Here is an 18,358-nt window from a genome sequence, read left to right on the forward strand (position 1 = left end):
GGAGAGTCTTCCTTTGAAGAAGAGAAGTTAAAAGAGCCCAATCCAGGTTTAGCTGTCTCAAGCAAAAGTTGCTTAAGTGTTCTAGGCCCTTTTCAGGCATGTGCTTCTGATTATAAGCGGGGTTTACATGATCTACTCAAAACTCAAGATGTATGATTTTTTCATGAGCTTATCACTCATACAAAGTTACTCTTCCGACGAAGAAGAAGAACAATTACATAAACTTCAAAAATTTCAAAGTGAAGAAGATGATGACAATGACCACGACGACACCGAAGAAGAAAAATAATCATATAGAAACAGTTAAAGATTCGAGTATTCAAATCAACCAAATAATTCCATTCTTCCTTCTGCTTTCGATGCATTGAGGTACCTATCTAAATAACAAAATTTAGTAGCCTTCTATTTAATTGTTTGCTAAAGTTTCTTTTGTTTTTTTTTAATATCTTATGTAGGTGTCAGGACCTCCGGGTTTCCTCAATAATAGCGTTGCTGAACATGTTTTAGCGGAGGATGTTGTCGACCAGAGAGGAGGGAGACGTGGTGGGCATAAATATCACAGAGAGAAGCAAGATTTACCAGCTGGTATATATTGCTTTAATCCATTGTATTTAGTTGATACGAACTGTTCCTATCAGGATATATATTGTGACGTTTGCATCTGGACATTATCAAGCTGGCTCAAAATCTAAGAGTTCTTTGATTTCGAAAGGTTTATTTATTTTGAACAGCAGTCGATATAGGTTTTCCTTAAGAAGTAGGTTATCATCTTCTTTCAAGGTAACGAATCTCTAACTTTCACTTTTTTTTTTTATGGACGAAAGACATTGAGGTTACTAAGAATCAACGAATCTACAAGTGAGTCTTTTCTTCATGAAATTTATAAATAAATGTTTCAATTTGGTGAATTAGTTGTTGATATGAATTGTTTTTTATAGGTATACTGAGTTGAAAGTGATTGTACCAGAAAGTGGATTAGTAGGATTACATGCTGATATTGAAAGTGTTTTAGTTGATGGGGAGAAAATAGAGTTTCATTTTATACCTCATTTTCAATTAATTGATGATGAGAGACGTTTTAGTTCAGTTTCTTCAACACATTCTGCTGCGGATGCTGCTTCTTCGAGTTATATTTTGTCGCTTGAGATGGAATTAGTTCCGAACTTACTCATTTTGTGTAGTAAAGAAGTTAAGCCAGTAGACAATGAACAACACAAATTTGAGTCAGTGGACAATGAGCAACAAAAAGTGGAAGAAAACGCTACTGAAAAGAACGTAGAAAATGGGTCGCAGACGATTGCAGAGAATGGTTGTACATATAAATGAGGAAAATGGATCGCAAACAAATCAAGAAAACGGTTCGCAGTCGTCAAGCGAAGTGAAACAGGTTTATTTACTTCTTTGAATGATTTTAGGCGAAAATGTGAGTTAGTGTGAATTGGTTTACACTTTCTTGGTTTCTGATGTAGGTTAATAATTTTGGGTGCAAAATGTGAAGTTGATACGTATTGATTATTGGATTGAGAAAGCGGAAACTGGAATCCATTTTGATCGTAATGTGTTGCATGCTTGCATACTGATAATCAGATAAGGCGTGCACAGTGTTGGTTTCCCTGTATGAACAACTCTTCATAGCATTACTGGTATGGATATTGGATGAAGATTTTGGCCGATATAGATTCTATTTTGTTTTTTAATAGTTTTACATTACGAGCTGTTTTATTTGTTTAACTTTGATATGGAATTTACAGTCGCCCAGAATTTTGTTGTTGTCAGCAATGGGACTCTACTTTATCAGGTGAAGTAACGTTCTATTTACTTTTTTATTTTGTTGTTGTCTGGTGAATAAAATTGACTACCCTCATAATGTTTTCACCTACGAAAGCGGAAACATAGTTGCTAATATTGTAAATAAATTGATGGACGCTAACATAAAAAAGGCAATGTGATTTCTGGGGAGAGAAAGTGGGAGCAGCTTCTCTATCTAGAGTCTATCAGTGTTCTAGAAAAAATAATTTGACACTTTTTTCAATACTTAATTTGTGTGTTCCTTTTTTTTAGTAAGTAAATTAGGTATACTATTTGTTTTAGAATGGATTAGCCATCAGGGGAATTGTATTGTGTAGTCGATTGGGAATCTTTTGAAGTAACCAACTTGATATACAATTGCATATTAATTGATCTCGGAGGACTCCTGTTAGTTGCACCCAGGGGTTTTTACTCACAGGAAATCAGGAGAAAAAAATGCCGATTTTGACTAATAACCCGATAAATCACGCGGCTGAAAATTGAAAAGTCAATCATTCTACATCTAAAATTTGAACTCTTCTTTAGAATGTTGATCGAAACTCTGACCTTGGAGTGATTTCTATCTCTCAAACTCTCGCTAACACTATGTGCAGCACATCTTCTACTCTTCGCTTCCTCAATATCCAATTGGAATCATTAATTCCAGGAAATCTAAGGTGAGGTTGATTGATCTCCATATATTCCTTGCTTTATTTTTTTTTTGTGCATTCAGGTGAGTTAGCACTACTCTTTAGTGCTTTTTTGAGTTTTGTAATCAAGAGTGTCTACGTTTTTTTTTCCTCACACAAAATCTGGATAAAAAGCTGCCTATTTTGACAAAAAAAAAAAGAAAGAAAGAAATATTATGAGAAAAGCGAAAGAAAAACCCCAAACTCTCTCTCAAACTCAAAAAAAAAAAAAAATCGTCAAACTCAGAAGACCTTTGCGAATTGATTCCCCACCCCGACTGTAACACTTCTTATGCTTTAGCAAATCCCCAATTTTCTTCTACTTGAGTCTTACGAATATTATGGACAAAACTACAAAAGTAATTCTCTTTGAAAATCAGGAGAGAAAAAAGGAAGATTACGAACAAAATTTTTACAAAAAAAACTACAAAAGTACTTCTCTCTGATATTCCTCTCTCTCAATCTTCTCCGAAATCTTATCAAAAGCCCTTCATTAAAATTCACTCCGTCTCCATTCTTAATTAGATAGTTGTTGCTCGGTTTAATGCGCTGAATCTTCTTCTTCGTAGCTTCATCAGTGGAATTTTATCTAACTCAACCTCAAATTTTTTTATAGTCTTCTTCACTCGAATTAACAGGCAAGTGACGTTTACTTCGTCTTTGCTATTTCGAGCGGTGGCCTTTATTGTTTTAATTTGTTTTGTATATCAAACAAACTGATTGACTGATTAAAGTTTTGGATATTCATCAAAATTTGCTTGATCGATTGGGTATGGCTATGTCCATGTCAGTGGCAGACAATGAGACTCTATATTAGTTTTGGATCATTACTGTTTTCTCAAGAAAACATGTCATTACTGTTTTCACTTTCAATGCGAACACAATACCGTCATTATTGAGAGTACAATGGGTTTAAAGAGTCCAAATTCTAAAGCTTCATTTGGGTTCTTGGATAATGACTTATAACAATAATAAGAATTTTAAAATTTTTGTTTGTGTTCTTGCTGGTAAGTTTTTGTTTTCACTGAACTGTACTGCTAGGTTAAGATATCAGATCGTATACAGAGCTTCTTCCTGTGTTTGTGTCTTCGAAGAACTTATAGATGGTGAGACTTTCTAGAATCAAATTGTCTATGAGACTATGATTATTGTTTGTAATTGCAAATATTTTTTGTGTATTAGTTTGTATTATGTTTTATTGAAGGTCACCCTTGGGTTCGGGTCGATGGTGTAGCTCCTGATGAGCAAGCCTCTTGACTTAGTTGCCTTATCTCGCTTGAAGCAATGCTTTTTCATAAACTCAACGCAAGCAGGTTTCTTTGCATTGTTAATTGGCTAAGAAGTGAGGCACATATTCTTATCCATTGTTAGTCAGGTATTATTTCACTGCGTTTATTTCTTCTCCTTTTGCAATAATTAAGCATGTTTAGTTTATACTTGATTGGTCATTGTAACTATAAGAGAACAATTTTTGTTATTAAGATGATTTTTCAAGATGATCACCAACTGTATTTCTTTAGTCCATTGCTCTATATTTCATTCAAAAACGACTTGGTAATACCTATCTCACCGATTCTTTTTCTATGTCGTTAAACCAATATATTATTACATATGAGATATTTTGAAAGGATATTTTTTCCCCATTTATTCATGGGATGTTTTTTTTTGTTGAGGTGTAATTGGAAAGAGTAAGATTATGACCGACTTGATTGTTTGAGTATGAATATGATTCCTCAGCACCCAAGAGTGTGTGCATAGCTTCTCAAAACAAATACAAGTCGAGAGAAGTTGACACTGAAAACACACCATTGGGTGGTGACTGGTGAGTGAAATTGAACTCATGTGGGTAGTGCCTTTTCCTATAGTCTATACCACAAGTAGTTTCACTTCCATTTTCTTAAACAAACTTCACTCCAAGTTTGCAAGGCTTTACAAATGAGCAATGAAGGGTATCCAAGGTATGCAAAAATAAGTCGTAGATGACGTCTTCGGACACTAAAATGAATTTTGATTTCCATGCCACTTGCCTCTTTTGTCTATTTTCTCAATATTGTTGAATATTTTTTTTTCTGAGCTTTACAAAGTTTAATTGATGAGATAAATTGAGTATTTTTTTTCTTCTTTTTAGGATATACTCCATGAGTGGGGTGGTTGTGCATCACATTGATACAAACCGTGAGAACTATGAAATTGGTTTACGAAAGTTGCTCATCACATTGATTTCAAAGGTGTATATATATAAATTTTTAAAAGTAAAAATTCTTATGTCTAAGCATATAATGTTGTGATTGTGAAAAATATGGTCGGTAACCCACTCCATGATATGATGAGTGGGGAAACAAAATAATGTGGTGAATGTTCTTATGAAAAGAATATTTTTTTCACAAAAGAATGATATTTTAAATTATTTTTTCACAATATTGTTGCTATTAATGAGACTTTCTTAAGACTTGAGAGTTATCGGCAGTCAATTTTTTTATATGAGCATGTTGATCCTGTAAACAATGTTAAAAGAGGTTCTTATGTGCTTTAATGTGAAAAACAAGTTATGTGCTTCCTTTGGTGGCTTAAACTTAGCATCCATATCTAAATCATTAAGGTGAAAAACAGGTTAATGTTCTTCCTTTTCTTTGCTCTTAAAGTTTAGTTTGCGGTTTTCTAGCTTTCCTTTCTTTACTCTTAAGCTTATCAACTTCTCCACTTACGAAAAAAGATCTATTGGCTAAAAAGGATCTATTTGCCTTCTCCAAATATGTTTAGGAGAAATCTCATTAGGGCCATGGAAGTTAGGGGTTTTGAAAATGGTTGACTTCGATTCTAGGTTTTTACGCTTATGGGTATTCACTTAATCGTCAATTAGTTTATGACTTGAAGGTTATAGGTTGCGTATGCCTTGAAGTTGCCAATGAAACTCACTAAACTTTCTCATTTTTTAGAATGAGTTCTCATGGAGTAGTGGTATACTGTCCCTTCAATCACTTGCTTCGATGAGATGAACAAATTATGGAGGCAACCAGGAGATATGAATATAAGCTGTCGAGGTACAATCATGAATTATCAATGTAAGTTCTATCAATAAAATTTACCAAATATTTATAGGGAGACATATTTATAATCTACTTTCATTGTAATAACAACAACCTTCTTGAATTGCTATTCATATTTCTTTGCAGAACGCTTCCTCTAAAAATGGGCGCTTCTTCTCTTTAAGTCCAATAACGAGAAAGTTTTTGGAAACCCTATCAATGGGAGGTGATCAATGCAATAATAAGTGCATATGATGCTTTTGTTTTGATTCCAATTGGAGGTGGAAAGAGCCTTACTTACCAGGTAACAACAATGGTTTAGAACATCTTCATAGAATTACTAATTAGGATTATATTCAAAGAACAGCGAAATATTTTGGAAAATTTGTTTATGTAGATAGTTAATTAATAACTTTCAGTTCAATTTCCTTTTACATTTTGCACATTCCAAGTGATTGAACATTGAAAGTAATCCAATTCAAGATTTTTGAATGTTTGTGGTTCTTTGTATCAGCGTACCAAACATGCATTTCAAATCACTTTTGCTTATGTAGAATTATTATATAGTCCTTTTATTAGTTGCAAAATAATGAACTGTAACCACAAACTTAATTTTCTCTGAACAACATCCTTAAAAGTTCAACGAGTATTTTTTCACTTTTCTATCTTTATACAGTTTTCACAACTAGATTTTTTTTTTGTTAAGGTTCTTGGTTTTTGTTATGTTGTTTCCTTTTTGGGGCAAATTTTTTATACTTAATTACATTGGATTATGGTGCAAGTTGAAATACTATCTTCTTGGGGTAAGTGAATACGTAGTCGTCAATGTTCAAGCAAACTTATAATATTGAGAGCGATCTCAAGAACTTTAACAATATTCATTGTGTGGTTGTGATTATTGATAACTTCAATCTCTCATCCAAAAAAAAAGTCTTATTCAGACGTTTCAACAACCCTTGCCTTCTACAATCATCAAAATTGTTCAGCTCAACTTTTTTCCAACTGTGATATTGATTGAAAAAAGAAAGTATTTTTTGTACACTTATATACGTGTGCAAAAATTTGAATTCGAACAGGTAAAGTTCTTAGTTTCTCAGGATAATAAATGTTAAGTTTATTGTTAGGGTAAGAAAATACTCAATGTTCTGCTTATTGTCAGGGTAATTAACGTTAAGTTTATCATTGGAACTCTTCAATTCTTATTTGTCTTCTTCAAAGCTTTTGATGTAATATGAGTTTGTTATATAATTCGAATGAAAATTCCACGGTTTTTGTTAAAACTTCTGACCCATTATATTGGATTTATTAAAATTCCAAAACTTTTGGTCTATGTTGTAATAAACTTTACAAGCTGGGTTTCTTTTGTAGAACAAATAGAAGAGCAGTGCTAGATCTTTATGGTGTTGGTGCTAATAAGCAATCAAGACTAAGGCCAAGCATTATACCTCATACCACACGAAGGCTTTTGTGAAGGTAAGATGATATCCTTTGTTTACTTTCAATTTTCATTTACTCTATAACAGTTCAATTGGCCGGGTATGTAGAAGGGAGTAAGCAGTAAGGGACAACATAGTAGAAAACTATAACTCTCAGTATATGGGAGTCAAGGGTTTATTGTCGATTGTTATCTACTATTACTATTTTAATCATTTATAGCATTTTTGTACCTTTGCTTTTGTGTAGTAGATGATGAGTAGAAGAATATGGTACTTAGAAATTGATAGCTCCTAGAGTCTTCGAGCTGATAACGTGTTAGAATTAAATAGTCTTAGAGAAAACACAACACTAACCAAAGTAGATTGAATAATGAAGAGAATGAGAAAAAAATCTTATTGATAGAAGTGTGCATGAATGGGAGGAGGTTACATTTATATATAAGTGACCAGTTTATTTTGCTTCCTTTATATAGAATGGAAGAATATAAGATCACGTGTGCATTCTTACTGCAAATAAGAATGTACGCGTCAACATGCTACCCGATACTGCAATAAAGAGAATAAGAGATAAATAAAGCATATTTGTATTATTGTATCATGATAAGCAATGGTTTGTTTTCGTGAACATGACAATTGCTATATTTAGTAGTTGATTTCTAACTTAATACATAGTTACACAATAGATTTTAAGAGTTTGAAAAAAACATGATCGAGTTATTTTTACTGTTGAAGTATGTCTACTTCATAATTAGTATCAATTCCCAGTGCAAGCCAATTAAAATGAAATCACCTCCTTGCTCATATCAAGCAGCTAATCAGGTCATGCACTGATGAAATTTTTTGTTTTTCTTAGACATGGCCGTAGTGATTCTCTTCACCCTGGCTTTTTCAGTTTAGTCTCCTTTAGCTCTTTCATTTTTGATACTCAAATGCTTATTATAAGTAGTCCCCTCTTATTTAATTAAGGTGTATGTAATTATGTATAACAAGTTACTGTACATCATGATTAGGTCTAAAGCAAAGCCGGTTAACAATTGAAGAGGAGGAAATGGACTTAAGCCTTCATCACTCATTAGGAAACAAGTAAGCAAAACTTTATGCATTTTCAAAGAGTATGATCAAATTGGAGCAGATCTTGGTATTGTCTTCCACATGTAGATACTTGATAGAGGATCCGAGTAGGTTAACGAGATGGAATATTGGCGAAGAGAAGATGCAAGCAAGGGCTTAGGTATGTCTCATCTGTGTTTATTTCCTACTTTATGTGTGGCTTCCAATTTTCAGATTTTATAGATCACGTAAAATTATATGATGTGAGGATAGGATGTAACATCGAAATTCTATCACTTTAAAAGCCTTTTCTTAGTAATCACGTTTGTCATCAGTTAATTGTTAGGATATCGGACAAGGAAGAAGCAAGACCTTTTGTTTTTGAAAAACCGTTTTTTTTTTCTAGCCAGAAATCTTATTAATGATTATAAAAGAATTGAGTGCAGTCTCGAGCAAAAGATTTTTGTTCGGCCAAGTGATATTTGCAATTTCCATCAAGTTACTTGCTTAAGAAGGATGGCTCTGAGCATGATTATTGCTTGGTACATTAGAAGTAGGGAGATTGATACTGGATTTGCATTGTTCAATGATAAGTTTAACTCATTGTGCCAGAGGACCAGGTGGTGGTGGAATTGCTGCATGGATTCTGAAAGTAATGAGAAACTGCCAAGGAGCTCAAACGTGAAAAACTATCTGTGTTGTTTTACTGTAACTCTATTGATGTAAGTTATTATATTGTAATTGTATATACATAAAAGCTGTAGTAGGAATTGAACAAACCGTAAAACGTAAACTTCATCAAACGTTTGGACTTAGATGCATATATCGTGTAAGAGGAAGATGCCTTTTCTGATTGTTATGGAAAGAAAGAAAAGATCATTCTTTATTACATGCGTAAAAAGGATTTTGTGCTTGCCAACCCCATTATATTGTGATCAATGCTATAACCCATCTTATGTATAATATAAGGACAACCGCTCATACCTCAAGAATATGTATAACATATGTGGAGAAGAACGATTGGCCCAACAATGTGAAAATACTGAAACTTGGCCATGCACTCCGTTCAGCAAAAGTGTGAATGATTTCTAAAGAATAAAAAATAAGTGCAGATTGTAGAGAAGTCATTTACGAATTCCCCTCTGAATTATAGTGATGTCCACTTTTTGGGATGGGATGTTCATTGCCGCGTGTAAATTGCGCTATTGGTTTCTAATATTTGCCAAGCTTTGTTAGGTGGGCTACTCAGTAATAGACATGAGACCTTTTAAAATTGTAATTGATCGTTACCCGGAGTTCATGTTTGAATGCTACAATAGCATTCCTATTTTATAGTAATTTTAACAACTCCATGTATCAACCTCGTTCAAAGAAAATAATTAAACTAAGTGACATGTGATTTGCACAATGCCCACATACAATGACTCTTTCAGCATAGATCGACCTCAGACATACGGATACCCGTTACACTCGAAGCTGACTCCGGACACTCACCATACTCAAAGACTCGCATATATATCAGCACGTTGACAATCTTTTGGTAAGAAGTAGCACATAAGATTCTTTTAGGCAACATTTTCTTACTTAGATTACTAATACATTGCACTTAAAATTGGATTTCTTTGACTTCTTATCGTAATATTGTATATTGTTGAGTTACTAGGGTATGCCCGTGCCTACGGCCCGCGAGGCGTCGACGCGCCTGCATACCTTGTTCAAATATAACGACAACCACTTTTTCATATTATGAAGAGGTTATCTTAGTCAAGGACTGTGTTTGAATGGGCGAAAGATTAGGACATGGAATTTGAGTTGGTTAGTGCTCAAAATCCCATTCAAGCATAAATGTTTGGAGGCTTGAAGCTGAGCTGGTAGCCGCTAGACTCAAAGACAGGCAACAGCTGAGACAAGTGCTGGTGCTGGGTGATAATAAGGAGCTTATGAAGACTCTCTAATCAGTGGAGGAGGCATCTGACCAGGACTTACCTGATTAATTATTGTTTTGTAATCTATGGCAGTCAAGTTATTTTCTTTTGGGCCAGTAGGGCAATCACTGGGGTAGACTCATGAAGTAGGCCAGTCGGCCATAGATGCTGGGGTTTATGACTGTAATTCCTCATTTTAAAGTTAATGAAGGATCTTTAACCAAAAGAAAAAAAGAATAGATTAACACGATACCACACTACAAAGACTACCATAGTAGATTTTCTCATATTTCAATCATCTTGGCAGTACTATTGTTTTAAACAGTAATTGGCAGTGTGTAAACCTTAACAACAACTGCGAATTCAACAAGCTTTATCAAAGCTTTCTGAGCTACTTGGCAGAAAAGCTTCATTCTAAGCAAACTCATACAAGCATCATCAGTCAAAGTATGACTGATATGAGCAACTTCAAACTGGGAAGGGCGGAAGAAGGCCAACTTATGGCTACTGCTAATGCAGTGAGCCAGAGACACAGAAAAAGGAAGATGTGATTATTAGTTTATTGCCATCAGTAGAAACAGAGACCATTTATGTAGTGACCATTTATGTACTGAATAATGTCAGTGTACATCATCTCCATTGTCCTCTTCTGCCAGTCTAAGATTGCCTGAACATATGCACTCTCTGGTATCCCTTCTGGCGACATTGGGACCACAACATAGACAGTAAACCTTTCTCCATCTTCAATTTTACTTAAAATTTTCAGGGAAAGTTCTTTGGGAATAAGATGCAAACAACCAACGTCTTCACACTTGATGCCATCTGGCTTCCAGGAGAATGAGCTGCCATGGTTCACCAACTCATGTTAGCCATCTTTGCCCCGCACCATTAACATCAATTAGAGAACAATAATAACATACACATGAAATTTTTAATTTGAAGTATTTCCACTTGTTACTTACCACCAGTGCTTTATAGGAAGCTCTACAGTAGGTTTGAGCCTCGCTCATAGCTTTGGCACCTTGATCGACATTCTGTACATCAGCTGGTTTAGGAATTCATATAGGGCCTCATGATCAAAGGTCGAAATATTCCTTTGACACAACCTGTACATAGCAGCATCTTAGGTGATTATTGCTTCTACCCCGACTCTACTCCATTCTAGAAATTATGTAGTTGTAGACCAAGTAAAAAAGGAGCAATTCCAGTAAGTTAAGTCAGGCATGGATCTATATGTCACGTGAAGCCGAATCTGCTAGCTTCGAAGTTTACAAACCTTTTCCTCCTTGCAACAAGTTGACTATTCAAAATAATTCAGGTAACGTATTCAAAATAATTTTGCTAGATTGCTTCATTACTACAAAAAAAACATTTCAGGCACACTGATAGATGCATGAACAAACCTTTGTATGGTCACCTTGGCAGGCCTCCCAGACTCTTAGTGGGCTAATGGTAGCAAGTGATTCCGTTATACTAACCAGAAAGAATGGCACATCTGGAAAGGTTTAAAGTGATAAAGAAAGCAGAAGGAAAACAAAGCACAAAAAGAAGTCGTCTCTCTGTATTACTAAGACAGAAAATTGATTAAAAAAGAATGCGTTTAAAAATAACTCATAAGTTGCACCCTCTCCGCTGACCTGCTGTTAAGCTTGAGTTACGTCATTCGTTACAAGTAGCTGACAGGGACTCGGCCTATTACTCAGAATAAACCATTTCTCATCAGAACCAATACCAATTAACAATAAGAACAGATCTAAACATTTATATTTACCAGTACTCAGATATATAAAATTTAATTCTCGGTACCTCTTCTAGATTGAAGTAGACTGAAGCTGGCCTCAAATCAATCAAGGTTGCTAGAGGATCAACCTTCAGAGCAGGTAACGCAAACCGGTAGTTGAAGCTTCACTTTTTCAAATCAGCAAAAGATATTAGAAGGAACCTTGAAAGTAAAGAACTATCCTCCACAGCTCTACCAGAACGGATGTCCTCCCATATATATGAATCTGCAGAAAAATATGATTAGGTCACAACAGGTACTAAGATGTAATAAAGCTTAAAAATATTAATATCAGGTAATGCGACAATAATAAGAAACCAAGCACGGTTACTAATCACTGACACAAAAGTTTATGCTAACGATGATATCAAATGGAAGAAAGCAGCAAAAATTTGGGATATCAAATGCTATGACGATATATATTAAACTCAAGACTATTGAAATCCAAGCCAGATTCTCAAAGTTGACAAATGGGGAATCCCAAATGCAAACAGGGCGCAAACAAATCCAGCCATCGCAAATACGGGAGCTTTAAGGCATGATCATCTGAGTACAGTACATACACAGCCTGCATTTCACAAGAATATATAGTCTCATTCTATTTTCTAACAAGCAAATTTATTCAACAGCTAACAGCTACAAATCATACCTTCAAAGCCTGTCCAGCCAATCCTGTAAAAGCACCATAACCAAATCAAAGCTCAAATCAATCAAAATTAAGCTCAAATCAATCGAATAATCTCCGCAACCAATTGGAGAAAAAGTCACTAACCAAGGTGCGTAATGAAATCTCCTGCGCAAAAACGGACAAAATGGAAATACATTCCAAGTCACAGAACTACATAAATAGAATGAAGCACATTAACCAAGTCAGAGCCAATACACATGTATAAATTTGATGACCATGAAATCAATGAGAAACTACTCAAAGTAAATGGGAAAAGAACTTACGAATTATAGTAAGACTTCTGGGTATACAAAGTTTGGGGTGCGATTTCCTGAATTTGGAGGGAGGAGAATACTGATTCTGTCTGAAGAAGTGCACCTTGATAGGGCTACATATAACTGACCATGACTGAAAACTTCAGTGCGAAGGTCAATTCCCACATATTTCACTGATTGTCCTTGTGACTTATTTATAGTCATTGAATAAGCAAGACGTACAGGAAATTGTCTTCTCGTCATATGAAAAGAAAAATCAGAAGATGACGGCGACAGAGATATCCTTGGAATAAATACAAGATTACCTGCCTTTTCACCAGTTAAAATTCTTGCAAAAAGAACATGTGGCTGACATTGGACCACCATCAAGCGGGTTCCATCTTTGGGAGCAATATTTCGTAACAACATTATAGGGCAACCAACTTTTAGGTTGAGACGAAATGGTGGCAGGCCAGCTGGATCAAGTGAGTTTAGGTACTCATTTAGGTATTGGTTAATATTTGTTGGATTGGTTGCATCCTCGTCTGCCATCTTGTCTGCAGCTAGAAAGAGAGTACTTTCCCCTGGGAACATATTTAAAGCTGCTGCATTAATGTCATTGACATCATCATTGCGTGCTGATAGAATCGTGCGCTTATTTAAATATTCGGGTGTAACAATGGTAGCTTGATTCAGCTGAGAATATATAGTAGAAATAAGATCCTGAAGATTTGCACACCGTCGAATTGTTGATGGTAGTTCAACCGTCTCACATGGGTCACTTCCTATCTAAGCGTGGCAAGGAGAAAATAGTAATGATATTAGGACGAATAAAAAAATTGTACAAAAAAAGATGCAAATGAATATTAGAATGAAGGAAAATAGTAGAAGGGAAAATGCAAAGTTTGGTACCTCCATTAAAAAATTTGCAAACGCAATAGTTGTAGAGTTTCCATTTTCCAATCGCATGTTTTAGGCAAGAGTAAGAACATGAATGTGATTCCAAAGGAAGGAAGACCGCAAAGAAACACGCACAATCTGTTCCCGAACCCCTTTGGGTATAACTGGAAGGCATTGACGGAAATCACCACCAAACACCACTGTTATTCCACCGAAAGGTTTATTATTGTCGCGAGTATCCCAGAGTGTCCGATCAACTGCCTCAACACAAAACTTGTTTTGCATTGGGACTTCATCCCAAATAATAAGTTTGGCTTCCCTGAATAATTCGGCATGCATTGAATTCTTACTAAACCCACAAACAAAGGTATCAAGAATATCTATTGGGATGCGGAAAGTTGAGTGAGCAGTACGACCGCCTGCCAATAGTAATGAAGCTATTCCAGATGAAGCTACCATAATAACAATATGCCCCTCAGCCCGACACGTAGCAGCAATTGTGTTATAGACAAAAGTTTTGCCTGTTCCCGCTGCTCCATTCAAAAAGAATAGCTTCCCTTCATTTTGGGAAACTTAATCTATCACTGCTTTATATGAAAAGTCTTGCTCTGCATTAAGGAGTGCCCTGTTGCTATGTGCAATTTCATTTTGAGGGTCAAATTGAAATTGTCGTTGGTCCCATATGAGACGGTTTGCAACAACTAAGTTCCATTTGGTAGTTAACAGAGGCATCGGCATCGGAGGGAAATTAGCTAGTGATTTACCTGACTCTATTAGAATCTCATTTAAGAGAAATAAACCATAATCTTGCACTTCATCAGGGGTAGGTTCTTGAATGTCGAACAGTGTGCGAAGCTTGTGTGGAAGGTTATCACATATATTTTCCCAGAAATCATTCCACAGTGTATGAGGTTGCAAAGGATTGCACTCTGAGAGAATAACACAAAATAGTCTGCGAAGATGATATCCAGTTTGCATGACTGCAGCCTCCTGTAGACATTGCACCCATTCACTGTCATCCTCTAGAAGTCCACGTGCGACACATGCATCTTTGAAAGTTGGAAGTGGGGGACCATTTCCAATCCTCTTCAGATCATCAAATGATTTAGGTCATTTTATAACTGTTAGAAGTAAGCGCAAGTAAAATCGCTCACTGGAATTAGGACTGGCAAAATACATTCTACCAATAGCAAATCTTCCTTCTTGTATCCGGTATGTCCAAGTCTGTGATTGCTTGTTCCAGATGTAGTATTCCAGGAACTCTTGATAAGTGAGGTTGCTTGCTCTTACATTTGATGCACAACACTCAAAGAAGGCAGTCAAAGTTGACTTCTGACGCTCAGCTCTTGATAGTATATCAGCCATTGGTTCGTTTGCTTTATAAACGACACGGTGCATTCCGGGGAGATGAAGTGCCAAGCGCATAACTGTGGGAATCTCCTCATGCAGATGGAAACTTAACAACCTCCAAACAGCTTCAGGTGGTCCAATGTATCTCGCATCCAAATATTGTTGGATCTCATCCAAGTCACTGTACACCATTGTCGTCTTGTCATGCCCTTTAAATATATACTTGTGAATGTATTTAACACAACGGATCCCAGCACAAACCTCGACATTAATGTGGCAATTGAACATTTTAGAAAGATAAGGATTGTAAGGAACAACATCCCTATTATCAACTGTATGCCCTCTCACAATATATGATCTACCATTGTCACGACGACGGTAGATAGGATATCCATCTTTGTCCATGGTGGTAACATCTGCAAAAGTCCGGAGATAGTGATGCTTGCATTTACCATTTACCATGCAGTCATAATGAGAAATATATCAGGATGCTTATTGTAACGCGTGATGGCCATTGAATCTTGAAATTTTTTGAACATGTGCCTTGGGTTGCCGACACAAGATGCTGGTAAGACCACTCGCCTTCCTATTTGGTTTGGGTCGAAAGCTTCAGCTGCGACATCAGTGATACCTTGATAAAGTTCCGCACGAAGCTTGTCTTGTTGTTGTCTATAATATCTCATTTTGTTCTGTTCAGTCACTGCCCACCCATCGACCACAAACTCTTGGAACAGTTTGTGCCCTCGCAAGATTGCAAAATATTCCCCAGGGCGTTCAAACAACCAATAAGAATAGAAATCCATTTGTGTCAATCGGTCATCAGTGGCTACCCCAGTTAAACTGTTTGAACGTCTCATGTCAGGTGACCACCCAAGATCTCTAGAAGGAAACATTAGCACATAATGCAAAGGCAAGTAAGTTGGATGACATTCACTGATTTGCATGAATTCTTGCCCTCCTTTAAGATATATCACAATATCTCTAATACTTCCCCGTTCACTGCCATCCCCAGGTAAAATGACAGCAATCTCATCTGCGGTTGGCAAATTATAACAACGTCTGTCTGTAGTAGCATTGTAATGCAAATACGCAGGGACGTTGAAGTTCTCACCATGGCCAAGAGAGGCAGATCTAAGAACATCGTATGTGTGGCGGAAAATAGCAGAGAAATGGTTATACTGGAGCATAGTTGCATGAATGATTTTCAGAACATCTGTGTTCAAACCAGGATTACGAAGTTGACGTAACTCCAACGCAAAGACCGATCATATATGTAAAGTCGTGAGTAAGTTGGTCACGCCTGAGTCGAATTAGTGCTCCAATCCTATGACGCAGCTGACCATGGATAGTAAAAGGCCGGGGACCTCGTCCAATAAACACACGCTCATTTCCTCCAAGGCTCGTAAATGCGAAAGCTTGATTGTATTGCATTATGTTCTTGCGAAATGACTTTGACTTGCGATCATTTCCATCATATAGAGCTTTAAAGGCTGGCGGCAATGCTCGGAGTGGAGGCAATCTGACTTTCCCTTGCAAACAGCAAGTCCCAAATCGAGGACGTGATAAAGATGAATTTGTTAGTCGTTCATCCATCCAATGGAGTGCATTACAGAATGGGCACTGAACATCCATTTTCCCTAAAGAGTGTCTTCCTTGTTCAACCAGACGGTTAGCAACAATATTGTCAACTTCGTCTTCATCATCACTTATGTCATCATTATTAGCAGAAATCGGACGGTCAAAGCCATTAGTGTGAATATCCTCACAGTATTGTGCAAGATCGGCAAATGGTTGTGGTCTGCAGGAGAGAAGAATTACTTTATTTATACAAAAGAGCCAATTTTTTTGCATTCCTATTTTAATAAATGTGAAGAAGTATACCGCGGATTTCAGTTAGTTGATGATGATGCAGAAGTTGAAGCTGCATTTGTTGAAGGTGGTATTGGATGAACTAATGTAGGCACGCAGTTACGCGCACTGCGAAGAATGTAGAAGAAAATATTATAGTTTATTTTTTAAATTTAAACCAGGAAGAGCCAAGAGAAAGGTTCATTAAACCCCGTACTAACCTTGCATTTTGGTGAGACTGCGTTGGCACAAAGATCTCATTGTCATGGGTAGTTGATGCGACATGTTCTTCGTACGAGGTGTAATTGTAGTACCCTGTGCTCGCCGCCTATTAGTTGTAGATGGAGTGCGGGGAAGTGAAGGAGAGGTATTTAATGCTGAACCTATCAGCTGATGGCCAATTACACGATGCGCTTGGTTGGCGAAGTCTGAGATGCCTTTCTCTTTAGTGCTCCTTTCTCTTGCCCTTCGAGCTCGCTGGCCTAGTATTCCTTTAGTTAGTTTTGTGTCTTTGTCAGAGGAAGGGGATGTTCTCTACACAGAGGCAAACGGGGAGAAATGAATAAATCAGTAAATGGTAATGAATAAAGCAGAAGGAAATGAATAAAGCAAAACGAAAAACGTAAAAATGGGCCAACAGAACGACAACATAAGTGGGGAAATATATATAGGCGAGATAGACATAGAGAAATAGGAACAGTAAATACCTAGAAGCCAGGAGGAGGTTGAAGACTGAGTATATCTTGGGGGGCAACAAAAGCATATTTGTTCTGCTTTGAAGGTTCCTTAGAAGGGTCGAAAGGGCGTTTCCCTTTGTTGAGAAGTGGCGGCGGAAGCTATATAAACCAAATAAGCAGTTCAAAAATGTAATGTGAAACCAACAAATTATAATGAACGGGCCACATAAGCAGTTTTTGGCCAAGCACAACTGACCCAGGTGAGAGTAATACCCGGGAGCGAGCAGGTCATTGAGGAGTAGGTGGTTGGAGGAAGAGTCTATCTGCGACCGGAACAAAAACTTGTTGTTTCTTGTTCGATGGATCCTTAGAAGGGTCCATTGGACGTTTACCCTTATCCATGCGATCCTGTAGAACATAAAAAGATAAAAAGATTAACAACAAAAATGAAACTTTGTAGTTTGCAATGGCAGTAATATTGAAGTACGACACCAAGTAAAATTATAATGAACGGGAAACACAAGCAGTTTTTGCCCAAACGCAACCGACCCAGGTGAGAGTAATACCCGGGAGCAAGCAGGTCGTTGAGGAGTAGGTGGTTGGAGGAAGAGTCTATTTGCGACCGGAACAAAAATTTGTTGTTTCTTGTTCGATGGATCCTTGGACGCTTACCCTTATCCATGTGATCCTATAGAACATAAAAAGATAAAAAGATTAACAACAAAAACGAAACTTTGTAGTTTGCAATGGCAGTAATATATATTGAAGTACGACACCATGTAGTTTGCAAAAACTCCTATGGAATGAGACATGTTCTCACATGTCCTTAATTTTCAACAGAAAATGATTCTATGCATACTAACTCTAGGCCAACCATTTCAACAAAAGAATGAAGAGATAAGAAACAAATAGATGCAAAAGGAAATTAAAATGTCCGAACATTCCATGAAACAAAATGAATGCTAAAG

The 18,358-nt window shown here is 36.5% G+C and overlaps 3 protein-coding genes and 2 long non-coding RNA genes across 5 annotated transcripts; 1 reads left to right on the forward strand and 4 right to left on the reverse strand.

Annotated features, from left to right (window-relative positions):
* Nucleotides 1–257: 257 nt before the first annotated feature.
* Nucleotides 258–8,890, forward strand: LOC147486134 (uncharacterized). The gene is made up of 13 exons (XM_086573657.1): nucleotides 258–302; nucleotides 456–585; nucleotides 825–858; nucleotides 939–1,643; nucleotides 1,752–1,798; nucleotides 2,403–2,465; nucleotides 3,519–3,583; nucleotides 3,682–3,852; nucleotides 5,414–5,539; nucleotides 5,651–5,807; nucleotides 6,872–6,976; nucleotides 7,950–8,170; nucleotides 8,602–8,890. The coding sequence occupies exons 1-4, from the start codon at nucleotides 258–260 to the stop codon at nucleotides 1,324–1,326; spliced, it is 597 nt and encodes a 198-aa protein (XP_086429783.1). The 3' UTR covers nucleotides 1,327–1,643; nucleotides 1,752–1,798; nucleotides 2,403–2,465; nucleotides 3,519–3,583; nucleotides 3,682–3,852; nucleotides 5,414–5,539; nucleotides 5,651–5,807; nucleotides 6,872–6,976; nucleotides 7,950–8,170; nucleotides 8,602–8,890.
* Nucleotides 8,891–10,169: 1,279 nt separating this feature from the next.
* On the reverse strand, nucleotides 10,170–11,882 carry LOC147486135 (uncharacterized). Its single transcript, XR_015200910.1, has 5 exons — nucleotides 11,721–11,882; nucleotides 11,552–11,606; nucleotides 11,318–11,409; nucleotides 10,877–11,020; nucleotides 10,170–10,756 (listed from the first exon to the last, which is right to left on the reverse strand). It is a non-coding gene; the product is annotated as an uncharacterized LOC147486135 (long non-coding RNA).
* Nucleotides 11,883–12,790: 908 nt separating this feature from the next.
* On the reverse strand, nucleotides 12,791–13,974 carry LOC147486136 (ATP-dependent DNA helicase PIF1-like). The gene is made up of 3 exons (XM_086573658.1): nucleotides 13,651–13,974; nucleotides 12,942–13,404; nucleotides 12,791–12,825 (listed from the first exon to the last, which is right to left on the reverse strand). Exons 1-3 carry the CDS (start codon nucleotides 13,972–13,974, stop codon nucleotides 12,791–12,793), a joined length of 822 nt encoding a protein of 273 aa, XP_086429784.1.
* A 114-nt stretch (nucleotides 13,975–14,088) lies between these two features.
* LOC147486137 (uncharacterized) lies at nucleotides 14,089–15,270 on the reverse strand. Its single transcript, XM_086573659.1, has 2 exons — nucleotides 14,806–15,270; nucleotides 14,089–14,601 (listed from the first exon to the last, which is right to left on the reverse strand). The coding sequence occupies exons 1-2, from the start codon at nucleotides 15,268–15,270 to the stop codon at nucleotides 14,089–14,091; spliced, it is 978 nt and encodes a 325-aa protein (XP_086429785.1).
* Nucleotides 15,271–16,180: 910 nt separating this feature from the next.
* On the reverse strand, nucleotides 16,181–18,055 carry LOC147486138 (uncharacterized). The gene is made up of 6 exons (XR_015203220.1): nucleotides 17,957–18,055; nucleotides 17,664–17,798; nucleotides 17,421–17,549; nucleotides 16,935–17,247; nucleotides 16,747–16,842; nucleotides 16,181–16,663 (listed from the first exon to the last, which is right to left on the reverse strand). It is a non-coding gene; the product is annotated as an uncharacterized LOC147486138 (long non-coding RNA).
* Between the last annotated feature and the right edge of the window lie 303 nt (nucleotides 18,056–18,358).

This window comes from Coptis chinensis, chromosome 7 (assembly GCF_015680905.1).
Source record: "Coptis chinensis isolate HL-2020 chromosome 7, ASM1568090v1, whole genome shotgun sequence".
Lineage (NCBI taxonomy): Eukaryota > Viridiplantae > Streptophyta > Magnoliopsida > Ranunculales > Ranunculaceae > Coptis > Coptis chinensis.